This window comes from Fragaria vesca, linkage group LG2 (genome assembly GCF_000184155.1).
Source record: "Fragaria vesca subsp. vesca linkage group LG2, FraVesHawaii_1.0, whole genome shotgun sequence".
NCBI lineage: Eukaryota > Viridiplantae > Streptophyta > Magnoliopsida > Rosales > Rosaceae > Fragaria > Fragaria vesca.
In genome coordinates this window covers 26682819-26697227 of record NC_020492.1, presented here as the reverse complement: position 1 = coordinate 26697227, position 14409 = coordinate 26682819, and the positions used below count along the sequence as shown (strand labels likewise).

General features: G+C 39.3%; 2 protein-coding genes across 2 annotated transcripts in view; one reads left to right on the top strand and one right to left on the bottom strand.

Moving 5' to 3' along the window:
• Positions 1-3660, top strand: part of LOC101305037 — a 5443-nt gene extending 1783 nt beyond the window's left edge. Inside the window, exons 2-4 of the mRNA XM_004291541.1 lie at positions 1925-1995; positions 2882-2968; positions 3044-3660. Of these exons, the coding sequence (XP_004291589.1) occupies positions 1925-1995; positions 2882-2968; positions 3044-3325 (440 nt within the window). The 3' untranslated portion in view covers positions 3326-3660. The remainder of the gene's footprint in view (positions 1-1924; positions 1996-2881; positions 2969-3043) is intronic.
• A 5046-nt stretch (positions 3661-8706) lies between these two features.
• On the bottom strand, positions 8707-9562 carry LOC101300887 (glucuronoxylan 4-O-methyltransferase 1-like). The gene has a single exon (XM_004293011.1). The coding sequence runs from the start codon at positions 9560-9562 to the stop codon at positions 8720-8722; it is 843 nt and encodes a 280-aa protein (XP_004293059.1). The 3' UTR covers positions 8707-8719.
• Between the last annotated feature and the right edge of the window lie 4847 nt (positions 9563-14409).

The window sequence follows — 14409 nt, the reverse complement described above, 5'->3', positions numbered from 1 at the left end:
TATATATATATATATATATATATATATATATATATATAGTTGCTATTTATTATTATTCAGTAGAAGATACTGAAACCAAATGGTAGATGAGAAATCTTACACTAGACAGCAGTAAACTAGACAGCAGTAATTGATCCCCATAAAGAGAGCAAATTTGCACTCGAGCTAAAAGCTCTTTTATTCCCACTCGCTGTTCTTCCTCAATTTTTTGTTTGTTTGTTTAAATTACCTATATCCCAAAGCTGCTTTCCACAACTGGGCTCCAAGCTTGGTCAACCTGTTGAACCCTACAGATTAGCACCCTAAAATAATATATGCTACTTGCTGCCTCCATTTTCCCTGGAAAAATTAGAAAATGAGAAGCCACTGCTATAATTCTGGTCTTCTGGGATCCTATAGGATGGGGGAATGATACTTGCAAGCTGATTACAACGAGTGTCACCAAATTCAAATTGATTTCCAACCGTATTGAGCTGTGGGTATGTACAACTCACTGTTTCCTTTCACATTCATGAAAACAGTCATAGAATTTGTTACCCTGTTGCCCGTTCCTTTGGCATAAGCTAATGAAAGCTCTTCATGTATCAGTTGTTTTTTTGGTTTTACAGTTGTGAATAATTTCGGGCATAGGTGTCAAGAGTACATTGCTGCATGCTTATTCTAACCAATGATCCCATGCGTACATATCCGATTAGGTAACTTGGATTCTGTGGTACATGTGCCAGTTCATACATAAGCTTGCAAGTATGTATAACCTACTAGGCTTAAACTAGTTGTGTGGCATGTTACTTGGTGCTATATATTTGGAAACAGGAATGCAAATATTATATTTTTGTATGGTAGAAAATGATATTACAATAGCAGATCCATGATAGGATGAAAAGTATGTCCTAATTTAATGACCTGATCCACTCTGCTTAATTATTTCTTACCGCTGTTTGTTGTGCCAGTCATTTCCTCAGCCAGAAAATAATAATCATATTTAATGATCCCTCTATTCCTTATTGTGACACGCTACACGGATAAGAGAATATATATGCTACCACCGTTTGGAGAATGGTGCTTGCCTGCATTGGCACAAACCTAGTAACTGAGCCCCACAATCTTAATCATTAATATTAGAATTGAGTTTTTTTGAACAATCTTACTGAAATAATATGTTAGTGTGAAACTGTGGATAGCACCATTTGTTTGACATATTGAATCCTGTTCCTTTCTTGTTTACATGTGTTTCTTTTGCAAATGATGCCCATGCTATGTGAATGTGTAGGCGTAGTTGTAATTTTGTGTAGGGATTAGTAGATTCTGGTTTGAAAGAAACCAAATTTTACTATAAGATACTAAACCAAATGGTAGATTACTGGATTAGGAATCTTACATGAAACTCTTAGAGGAGCGAACAGCTTAAACCTAGACCGCAGTAATTGATGCCTGTTAAGCAGAGAAAATCTGCACTCAAGGCGGAAGCTCTTTTACTCACACAACAAGCAATCTCTTCAAAATAATTTTGTTTGTTTTTTTATACCCATAAATCCCAAAGCTGCTTTGCAGATCTGGGCTCCAACCTGGGTCAACCTGTTGAACCCTACTGTTCATCACCTTGAAACCTCATATGTTGCTGCCTCTGTTTCTCATGCAAAAATAAGAAAATGAGAAGCCACTGCTATAATTCTGGTCTTCAGAACTCCTATAGGATTCTGAATACTCCTTACAAGTTGACTACAACGAGTGTCACCAAATTTAATTTATAGCTATTTGAGAATTAGTCCACAAAGGTTGGAGTACATTATTCACAATTGGTGGATGAAAGCTATATGTAAAAGTAATGAGATAGAAAAAGTTCATATGCTTGCATAAATGCATTCTTGTGCCTCTTTACTTTTGTTAATGCTAGTTTGGTGATTTCATCATGTGTGCATTTCAGGCTCTTCTCATATGACATGGAAGGAGAGGAAGGAGTTGGAGAACAAGAAGGTGGTTGCTCTAGGTGGAAAGGTACAGTTGTGTCCCTTATTTTATGCAAATCATGTAATGCACCAATGAGGTGATAGACTGACATTTTTATGAGGAGATGGTTTCACTAGGAAGGTGATTCCTGATGGAATATCCTGTTTTCATGTTTGATTGCTTTGAGGCTTATATGCACAGGTTATTTCAGGAAGTGAGATTGAAGTTGATGTTCCTACATTTTTGTTTGTTATGTGTTTAGATATTATCACCTTTTTGTGGAGGGAAGAACTGAGGTTTTTTCATTGCAAAAAAGAAGAAGAAAGGATCGAGGTTCTTTAGGGTTTAACATATTTGGAAAGAAAAAATTGAAAGAGAGGAAGTTAGTCTTTTTTGTGGGAATAAAAAAATAATTTTCAGTATTGACTTGTCAGTGGCTTTGAATCCTAACCTATTTTTCCCAATCTTATGGTATAAGGTGGATTGTGGGCTGATGTAGTTTATGTTGTATGCTGTGCTGAATTCCCTGGGAATACTCCTTTGATGGGTCTTGCACTGGCCCTACTTGTAGAATTAAGTTTTTTTTTTTTATATTTTTTATTTTTTTTAAAAAACATATCATTCTTTAATGTCACCGGATAGAATTTGAGTGAATAGATTTGTAAGAACCATTAATTATTTTCATACCTTTGATTGTTTTCCGGTGGGCTCTTGGTTCACTGTGATGTTTAGTTTATTGCATTAAGATTTCCTTTCTAAATTCTAATATAATATACAAGTGGAAATGTGCTTCATGTCGCAAGTAGTCCTCGGGGGATATCATTGATTAGAAATGGTCGTCCGCTGTGCACTAAGTAATACTATCTCATTTCACTGTAGTTGTGTAGCTTTATAAGCTTTCTAAAGCATTCATGTGTGCTTGTTCTTGAAACAGCCTCCAAAGAAGCAGAGACTACCTCTAAGTATAGCAAGAGTGGTCATGAAGAAACAAAAGGACAGGGAGCAAAAGCAGCTGCAAGAGGTGATTGTTCTCTTCTATAACCCTTCTCATGAATGTTACTAGCTTGGTCAACTTGAACTAACTCAATTACTACAGAACGTGATTCTTGGACGTTTTGGAGGAAAATCCAGAGGTGGGTCGAAAAGATCTGTGGAGAAGCGAAGGCCTGAGGATAGGGTTCTAAGAGCAAGTGAAGGTTACTTCAAAAATGGTGTCCTTGATGTGAAACATTTGTTACGTCCGACATCATCCAGAGACAGGGATGGTGGTGCCCATGTGAACTTCACAGGTCCAAAGAAGGGAGGTGGAAAGAAGGGTGGTGGAAAGAAGGGAGGTGGAAAGAACAAAGGTAAGAAGGGTGGTAAGAAACGCCATTAATACGTAAAGATGGACTATCTTTTTTCCGGAATTGCGAACATGTTCTTTCCATCTATGTGACCTGTTGGCATTGGAGGTCAAACTATGCTTATTGTGATTCACCCAGAATTCAGCCTGCAAGTAGTTTTACTGAGATTAGTTGTTAACCATATAGTAGGAACTCTTATATGTTTATTGTTTTCTTCATTGTTACATTTCAAGATGCTAGCAATCCTTGGGTATTATCTCCTTGGTTTTTATCAAAAGGGATCCGTCTCAAGAAGAATTTTTTATGTATACATACAATTTGTACTTTGTTGTTTTGGATTGTTTTTCTAGAAGAAAGAAAAGATGTCAACAAAATAAAGCACTGCAACACTGTTTTGTCCATCTCAGAGTTGTGGAACAAAACAACTTCAGAGCACATAAGAGATAGCTGGTGGTGGTATTTACCGGCATTGTGCCCATATACTCAGTACTACCCGAGGAGAGGCGGCTTATCCCTCCACAGATGGAACTCTTTGTCTTGCTGCCCTTTCAAAAAGTATTGAAGCAATGACTGAACAAAACAAAAGAGGTTTATCTAATGGCCTGAAAAGTACCCTAGAAGCAAAATTAACTAGAAAGCTTAGTCGAATCTGTCTTGGTTAAGTCGAATCTGTCTTGGTTATCTCGTACGAAAAATAGAACTCACAGAAGTACACACTGTTACTCCAAAGGATCGAAATTTTACATCTGCCAGAGGCTAACCACTGTCTTTAGTTATTGGCTTATTGCCTGGATAGACGACGAGAGGTTAACCACTCCCAACTCCCAAGGAACATATCGTGGTCGAGTTTACAAGTTGCTTCATATTTTCTATAGAAACAGCTATCTTCAAACAGCTAGTCTTTATTCCAGACATAACAAATGGTCTTGTTATTAGGCAGGTCCGTCACTACGCAGGGACCTTGTGGTGTTACACGCCACATACAAACGTGTTTGCTCCAATAACATTTGTAATCCCTTCTGTGAATGTAGATATCAAAATAGTGCAAGTTTGACGGCCACGCCATAGAGCAGTAAAACTGTGTTGTCCCCCAAATGTTTGGATTGAAACGAAATTCATAGGAGCTGAGGTAGGAGAGCACTTGGGTGCCGAGATCATCTTCCCCGGATTTACAATGAACGGTAAGGTCCATGTTGTCCGGTAAATTGTTGATGATGCGAACATGTGTTTTGGCTTCGGACATGGTTAGGACCATCAACATAAACACCATTGGCAGGAAAACAATACTTCTGCAAAACAATGTGGCCATGTCTAGCTGTTGAAAGAAGGTGAAGGTGCAAGACCAGCTACTGCAACATGCTGTTTAAATAGGGGGAGTTTGCATGTACTTGCTTTAACATACAAATTGCATGCAGATTTATCTCATAGGAGTTTAATTACGTAGACCACTTTCTTAGTTTAATCTTAGAGCATGCTTTTCTGACATTCCACTTTTTCTGCTTCTTCCGTTTGAGGTTGATGGAGATGTCAAATTTAATAACCAAATTAACAAAGACATTTGATTTGGATGAGCTTACAGTATCTTAGAGTGAAAAAATGAAAACAAATCTTTCTTGTTTTTATATTTTGTGAAAGTCACTGGCTAATTGATAGCAAATCTCCGCAGGTTAGGCTGTCATCAAGGTATATGATGATATTTTGGATCAATCACCTTGGAGTAAAAATTAGCGCAACACTGGTATAGCCATCTTTCTGCTTACTGCTTCATTGCAGCACAAGATTAAATACTGATGGACGTGCATTGTGGAGCACCATCGATCAGTTTTCTTAAATGCAACAATATTTTTTTCTACAGTATAGCACGCTCCTACAACATTTTCTGTTGTAAAGATAAGGTATGAAGAATAATAGCCAGCCAAAGAATCCCGTAAGCTTCAACATCACCCACTCCAATTGCTATTTCATTGTAATTGGTAAATGTTGAATCCCAGAATCGTTTCGGATATATGTTATTAGCATGGAGTAAAAACATAAGAAGATTATCAGATGTGATATCTGTTCTATCACAAACAAAAACTCTGCAGGTCGGAAACAATAGATCACTGTATGCATAGAACCAAACTAAGCATCTTACCAAATAATACTATTACAAAAATGAATACAACCTAGCCTTGTGCAGAGCCATTAGTCAAGTAACCAGTTCATGAGGTTCATCAGTGTAACCTAAAGTACCAAATTCTTTTAAGGAAATCAAGCTCGTGTATAACTTAGGATCATCGTAGGTGTTGGTTATACTATGATATTATCATATCCCATACCAACTAATTAATACTTGAGAATTTGGATCACATTTTGTAAGCTGTACGATGTTGTCGGTGGGGAGACGTAGAACTTCTCTAAGAAGAGGATTGATCAACAAGCAATCTCCATCATCCCCCACCATGCATAACAAGCTAGCTAGTTTAGAGAAAATAAAAGGTATACAGCTTGTCCGGAAAGGGTTTGACGTCGAATGAGTAACTACGCATTCGTCATCATGTCTCAGTGATTGCGAAGTGCCGGGATGACATGTTTGAGCAAAGCGCAGACCGTATATATTGGGGCCTTGATCGGATACAATGCTTAAGTGCTTCATGTTTCAAGGTTTTTTTTACCATGCAAGACGAATGAATAAGGGAAAATACCCATTTAGTACTAATTTAAATCTCTCATTTCTCATTCCAATGATAATATTTTTTATGAGCCTATTCCAATATAAGGTAACCTTTTTTTATGCCCAAATGCACAAATATTTACTAAAGTCTTAATAAGCCATATTATTTTAAGACTATTTTACCCTCACCCTTTAAACATGCATTGAGAGAGAAAGTGGAAGAGAGAGAATACTTAGCCGGAACCTCACTGGACTTCGGTCACCGGTTGCCGGACTTGGATTTCCCCGGTCGCCGGATTCCAGTCACCGATAACTCGGTTACTGACCCCCAGTAACTCAAATTTTCTCCTGTTGCCGGATTTCGGTCACCAGTAACTCGGTTACTGACCCCCAATAACTTGGTTACTGACCCCCAATAATCAGTTATTGACCTCTAGTAACTCAAATTTTCTCCAGTCGCCGGATTTCGGTCACCGGTAAATCAGTTATTGACCCCCAATAACTTGGTTACTGACCCCTAATAATCAGTTATTGACCCCCAATAATTTAGTTACTGACCCCTAATAATCAGTTATTGACCCCCAATAATCAGTTACTCACCCCCAGTAAGCAATTATTGACCCCCAATACTTAAGTTACTGACCCCCAATCATGTTACAAACCACCAATAATCAGCCAAAACACAAAAGAAACGAAGAAGATTGATGAAGAATAAGAAAAAAAAGGAAGAGATAAGAATTATGACCACTAGTAATAAAATTATTACCCCCATGCCAGTAATACATTTATTACTTTTACAATAAATTTTTCACACCCTGTAGAATTTTATTACCTCGACCAGACCAGCTTGAAAACTGACGGCGTCAGCCTACGAGTTAGAATCCAAAGGCGGAGGCGAAGACGCTGTGCGACCAAGCGAAGACCACATCCTCTGATCGGAGGCAACCATAAACAACTCGCGACGACTCCAACTCCAACGCCTCTGGTTTTGAAGATCGGAGCTCGGCTTCTTGTAAATCAGATCTTTTGCTCTGTGAATTTGTTGGAGATTAGAGCTCTGCCTCGTCGCTTGCCACCGGTGATGACTCGCTGCCCCGAGCAACGGTGGAGGGAGGGAGGGAGGGAGAGAGGGAGAGAGAGAGAGAGAGAATGTGTGTGTGTGTGTGTTTTACAGATCAGAGGAGAGAGGGAGGATGAGATCTGATCGGAGAAGCCTTGTCGGCATCGAGGCCTCGTCACCTGTGTGATGCTTCGCAAGTGCTTCAGGTCATCGGTGCTTCACCAACAAGTGGATTCAGATTCACATCTGAGAGAGGAGAGAGAGAAGAGAGAAAGGGGAATTTTGATATGTAAAAAAATGAGGCTTATTATGGTGTTATTACTAAAAAGGGTGAAAATGTCTTTTTGTTAAGAATCATTGATATGGGCAATGAAAAACTTTTGTCCAATGTTTTAAAAAACGCACCTAGGGCGCGTCTTGAGGCTTAAAAGACGCGAGGTGTATGAAAAATTCCTTATGTTTTGCTGATTAGGCGCAGAGGCGCAAAAGACGCATCACAAGACACAAAAAGCGCAAAAAACGCACCCCAAGGCGCATAAGGCGTGTGCCTAGTTTTATGGAAGGAAAATGGGGTCGTTTTAACTCGTTTTGGGTTTTAGTGTTTTACTGAATAAAGGCTAGGTTTGGCCTCCCTCTCTTCTCCCTCTCTCTTTTCACCCTCCTTCCCTCTCCCTCTCTCTAATTACATTTTGATCCTTACCCATTCCTCAAATTCAGCTATACTCGTTTCTGGGTCTCCTCTCGTTTTTGGCTTCGGCGCCGGAGACTGTAAATTCTCAGGGCTTGTTCTTCTCAAGGTGCAGTAATACTTCCTTTTGATCTTTCCTTATTGTTCGTTTTTGTTAATTTTAATTCTTTTCAATCTTTGCATGGATTATAGGTCTGAGGTTTTGAAATTGAAATCGATGAAGATCAAACATGTTATTGCCTCAATTTTGTGATTTGAATTAGGTTTTGAATTGCGTATTGTAATGTTTGTTATAGTGGTCTATGAGAGATCAATGTTAGTGACATCATTGCTTGGCGGAACAATGTTTGATGGCATTGATTGTTTATTGGACTGGAGACTGTAGTTTAGTGTAGAATTTAGGGATTGAGCCTTAGTGCAACTACAGATATATGTATGTGTTAGCTAGTGTACCTTGATATTTCAACTTGACCCTTTGGATGTGTTTTATGTTTGGTGATTTGCTTGAATTGCATTGTTTGAGTATTTACTAGGATTGGATGACAATATATAATGTTGTGTTGATTGCAATATATGTTCTATATATAGGAGGAATAATGACATGAATACAAGTTTTTTTTCCAAAAGGCAAGCACCTTGGTGAGGCTCTCGCTCCATTGCCTCGGCTACGCCTTAGCCTTTTGAAACATTGCTTTTTTCATTGGATTGGACATTGTTTTAGCTGTTTTTGAGCATTTGGGCATTTTCTCATGAATGAATTGTCGTTGAAATTACAGACTTGCACAACTTAAACGATTACAAGCTAATCTCTAACAAATTCCATCAATTGGAAGCCTAACCTAGCAATCAAGGACATTTTTACCTCCAATGTGGTAAACTCACACTATTTCTTAATCGCTCATCATTATTCTACCCCTAATTAACCCAAGAAATAATCTATCATGACCTATAACGTTGTACTTGTTACTTTACCATTCCTAGCCTGAAACTCTTATGCTTCTTTTTAGTAACAAAGTACCAGCAAGCTAGCAAAAACTTGCGTCGTCAGTATCGTTGACATCAACGGCGGACGGAATTACAAAATGCCAGAGCCTCCCCACGGCGTTCACAAGGTATTTACGGCACAGAAACTCCTCCGCAAAAGCCTTCTCCACCTTCCGATCAACGTCATGCAAGAACACGTGCGTTGATCCCGGACCTCGCCTTTTCCTGGCCATGACAGCCACCGCGAATATAACACTCATCCGACCAGGCGCCTCGGCAAACCAACCCTGAGGCCCATCGATCATGATCAAGTCCCACTCCCTCTCGTACACCTCGTCCGGTAGGTTGCTCAATGCCAACCTGCAATGTGTGTTGCCATGTAGCACGGCCACGGACGTCCTGCATATCGTTTCGGATTTATACGATGTGAGCAGGTCGTCCGCCTGCTTCAGCTGCGTGTGGTAGGTCACATGTACCGCACGCAGCTGCGAAGCATCCTGCAAGGCTTTCTTGAGCCACTTGGGGTCCTCCTCGAGGAACAGTGTCGTGCCTCGTGGGTTGAATGAGACCCACATGAGCGAGTCGTGGCCGAGGCCAAATATGAGGAAGTTGCATGGGGCTCGTGATTTCAAGACGTCAAAGGCGAGGCTGATCTCATCCTTGGATAGTTGCGGTGTTGTTCGTGATGTGGCGTAATGGAGAATGGCATGTAATTGAATCGCTGTGGGGATTTTATCATCCTTGCCGAAAATGGGTAGAGAGCAAATGAATGAGTTTCCATTTTCGGTGAGGCTGGAGATGAATAGGGCAGCACCGATGAAGAATACCAAACCTGCAGCTAGCAAACCTGTCTTCTCCGATGTTCGGATGCTCCGATGCTTCATCTATAATGTAGGCACATGCAAATGATGATAGACTAAAGTTGAGAAGAGAATCGATCTATGATATTTAAAGTTTGCTGGGAAATGTGGAATGATTGACAAAGATTCTGGGAGAGGTTTTAGTGGTTTAGTTTCGACTCTGATTCATATGGGGGACATTGATATAATTGCTCTCATTTGCATCCAGGTTTCCGAAGGGAAGGATGCAAATCCAGTCTTGGTAACGTTTCGTGATGGCTACTCCTGGGACTAACTTTATCCCCATTATGCCGTTCCATGCGGTCTTCTTGTTACTGCTTGTCCAATGCAAGTTACGCTCAAGTCAAAACAGTACGTGGTGTTAGGCAACAGACTTGATTTGGTCAGAGTTTTCCTCATTTAGTTTGTGTTGTTGGAGAAAATTAAGCAATTTGGGAAAATATTGTACCACTACATTGTATCGTGCTAGTCTACTAGACTTGTAATTCGTTATTTTTGATTGAGAGGTTTTTGAGTATTTCAGATACACAGCTTAAGTTTCTTAATTTGACTAATGAATATGCACCGAAAAATTCTGGTTTTTCCAGCAATAATGCCTTCCATTGAATGATATACAGGGAGATGAAATCAATAAATAATACAATATAACAGCTTTAGTAGATGGACACATATTTTACATAACTGAAGATCCCAAAGAAACAACAAGACTTATCCACCTAGCTATTAGAAGAGGATCCTAGCATAATCAATGTCATTCAGAATCATCTATAAACAGCAAGGATGGGAGCATCTGACATAAAACAAAAGCCAGGAGACTCGTGAATAATACCACGCTTTGCTAAAGTGTCTGCCGCCAAGTTTTGCTAACAATGAGTACGAGTAAAATGAAACGTCTCCATTAGTTGTCTGCAGTTGCTTTGGCCTGGGTTGGAAATCCATTATACTTGCTCTAGCTGAATCTGACTAATTTTGAATAAAATTTTGCACAAAAGCCCCAATTAGCTTCTTCCTGAAGTACCTGATCATCATGAGTTCATGACTATCATTGTGCATAAATCTATGTATCCAACTACCAGCACTGTTCCTCACCAATTGAACAAAAGCATCCCTGCATCCATCATCAATGAGTTAAATGTTACAAGAGATCAAGCTTTATCCAATTTTACATCTCAACCAGATCATTCTGATTTTACTTTTGGCAGTAGCATCAAGCCACCATTCATTAGTATAGTTTGTGACAGTAAGTTGTAGAAGCATTATAATGCCCATATGCAAATCCCATCACAAACCTTGTCTCCGGAACATATGAATATAATCATGGGAATCCATTTCATACACCTTGAAAGTAATTCTGTCACATTAACATCATTCATCAAGATCCAGTGGGCACTTTTGGAATTTTGGCAATGAAAGCTCCCCTAAGAAGCATTCCTCTGTGTAATCTCATCAGGTTTGTCATCAAGATGAATACTAATAGGGAGGCATGCACGAATTGTCTCAGGCACCTGGCTAGACAAGCAAGCATGAAGTAGCAAAATTGCATTAATCCTCAATTCCCAACCACTGTCATGCCAGAGGCCTTGAAGGCTTGAACTAACATTTCCTGTTAATACACACAAGGACCTTGTTACTAATGCCTGCATAAGATACTAACCCTAGAATGCATCATTAAATTCAAAAATTACCTGAGTCCTTTGTGAGAGGAGAACACAGTTGTTGCTGATTGAATCAGTTATTTTTCATCAAGTATTGACAGAGTAATGTATTAAGACCTGTCAAAATAACATTGCACCAATATATGTGTAACGACCTCAGCTTGTGCTGTGGAGGCTGGCCTCAAAGAATAAAATGATAAGGAATTGGATGAATGCATAAATTGATATGTTTTAAAACTTAATGATTCTTTTGGTTTTTTGTTTTTGTTTTTGTTTTTTGGTTTTTTGGTTTTTCAGTGAAGTTTGTACTTGACTTTGATAAATCTCCAATTCTGTGTCTTTTGCTCACCTATATATGTCTGTTAATTGTAATTTAACTTTGTGATCTAACATATGAAAGCTATTACATTGGAGATGCACCTCTAGGATCCTAATAAGGGACCAATTTATGAGTTCAATCCTTCAGCACCATACGAAACATGCAGTACTCATGAAACCAGAAGGTAAATCTCCTTGTAGCTAGCTCAAATATTGCATTAGTTATTTTTCATCAAGTATTGACAGAGCAATACATTAAGACCTGTATTGAATAACGACCTCAGCTTGTGCTGTGGAGGCTGGCCTCCAAGAAGAAAATGATAAGGAATTGGATGAATGCAGAAATTTATATGTTGAAAACTTGATGATTCTTTTGTTTTTTTTACTGTTTTTTTTTGCACAAAGTTTGTACTTGATTTTGATGAATCTGCAGTTCTTTGTGTGTTTTGCTTTTGTTGAGATATATATCCCACATCGGAAAAAATGGGACCTTGCCTGTGGTTTATAAGGGTTTGGGCCACTCCATCCATTGCCAATTGGTTTTAGATGTGAACACCAGACTACTTTATCAACCTGTCACCTAGATATGCCTGTTAATTGTGATTTTAACTTTGTGATCCAACATATAAAAGCTATTCCATTGGATATGCACCTCTATGATCCTAACAAGGGAAAATTGTGAGTTAAAACCTTAAGCACCATACGGAACACACAGTTACTCATGAAACCAGAAAGGTAATTCTCATTATAGATTGCTAACGGAACACACAGTTACTCATGAAACCAGAAGGTAATTCTCATTATAGATTGCTATATATGTGCAAAAAGTTCCAGTTAAGTGGGATTCTCAATTGAGTTATAACCAAGTTAAAAAATTTGATCTTGAAAAGCAAATGCACATCTAAAGAGAGAAGGACCAATGCAGTGTTGATTTCAATCAATAAGAATAAATTGATATACATAGAAGTGTGTAACCAATTGACTGGTTTAAGAATGTAAGAATTGTACATAACTACATACATGTAGGAGTAGAAGAGACTAAACTATCTAAAAGTCTTAGCTAGCTTCTATAAACAGATTATGCAAGAAGTCTTGCTCCAAGTTTCCAATGATTCATTCATCTGATTTCACCAGAAGATATCTTCAATTGGATCACTGGTATTCAACTATTGAGCAGCAGATCCAAAAACTTATCACTCTCATCCTGAACTGAACCACCTGATACCAAGTTGAAGTTGTTGTTGTCATAGCGAGTTGGAGTTTGTGCAAGCAAGTCATCAATAGTAGAGGTATCAGGGTTATCATCAACAAGCAGTTCAGGATAATAACAATCTTGATCATCATGCAGCTGGCCAAAGGGCGAAACTACTTGCAGCATGGGATGATCTTGATCCAACTCGAAATTGATCTGTTCCATTTTCGGCTGATCAATATCAACACTGGTGCCTTGTGGTTCCATACTCAGGTCATCAACACTGCTGCCATCTTCTTCCTCATCAAAAATCTCTTTCTTTTTGTGCCTTTTCGCTTTAGGCTTGTCCACAATGGTCTTCCTCTTTTTTACATCAACTCTGGTCTTTCCAACAACAGAGGAGCTCTGAGCAGGTTGTGGCGTTCTATGGTTCTTCCTCAAAGCACATAACACAATATCGGAATCATCATCGACAATCTGGTATTCTTGCATCAACCAAGCCTTGTTGTGACGATCGTCGCAACCTTCCTCATACCGAAACTCCCTTTTGATCCCAATAACAACACTGCCATCCTCCTCGTCAAAAACATCTCTGGGATACTGGCCGCTCCAAGTGCCGGAACCGACCTTCCGATCAAAGCGCGTGGAAGTGGGACTCAACCTTTTCCGGTGGGTGAAGAAATAGAGAGTCTTATTCTCTTCTTTCTTGGACTCACCGCCGCCGTACATTTGCCAAACAACCCAGGGCTCATTTTCGCCGTAAAAATTAGGACATTCGGAGACGAAATCGGAGTGGAAGCTGTCACCAAGAGCGATCCGGGACTGGAGATAGTAATCGACGAGTTCGTGGTCTGTAGGATTGAACCTCAGACCCACCGGGAGACCCGATTCGTTTGTTGACGACGATCGTTTCTTGGAATCTTGTTTCTTGTTCTGGGAGCCTTGCCTGGATCTGGGTGTCCCCGTGGTTTCAGAAACGGAGGAACCTTGCTTCTTATTGTTGGAACCTTGCCTGGGTCTTAGTGTCACCATGATTGCAGAATTGGAGAACTGAGAGAGAGAGAGAGACAGAGAGATTGGAAAAGTGAGTGAAGAAGGGAGAGTGGGGGATGGGTTTTATAGAGGCAGAGAGAGAGAGAAATCCTAATCCTAATCGGAATTGGGTTCATAAAGCAGAGATTAAATCCTAAATCCTAAACACAATTGGAATTGGCTTTCCAGACTGTTCACACGCGGTTTACCCACGCGGGGTTTCATAACGGTCACAAAAAGAAGTCAATCAATCATTGACTTCGTAGATTGATTTTGCTTCAGCCATGTGATCCTAATATGACCGTTGGATAATGATGTCATAGATCTACGCACAATTTTTTAAATTTTTTTTTTGAGAAAGAATTATTTTAGGGCCAATGATAAAAGGGTACAGTTAGATGTAATAAATGATAACACAGTTAATAAATATTCATTGATGATAAAACAGTACCTCTATTTAAATCTCTTAAAGCGTTGCCCATGAAAATAAAAAAAATTACGATCTATGCCACTGTTCTCTTAAAGCGTTGCCCCTAAGAATGAAAATAACTACGAATTATGCCACTGACGCCGTTACCCTATCCACGCCGTTACCCCCATATCTGAGTCCCCCACCTCTGATTTTCGTTTCAAAAATCATTTCACTTTCCCTCAAAACTATCGAAACCGCTCCT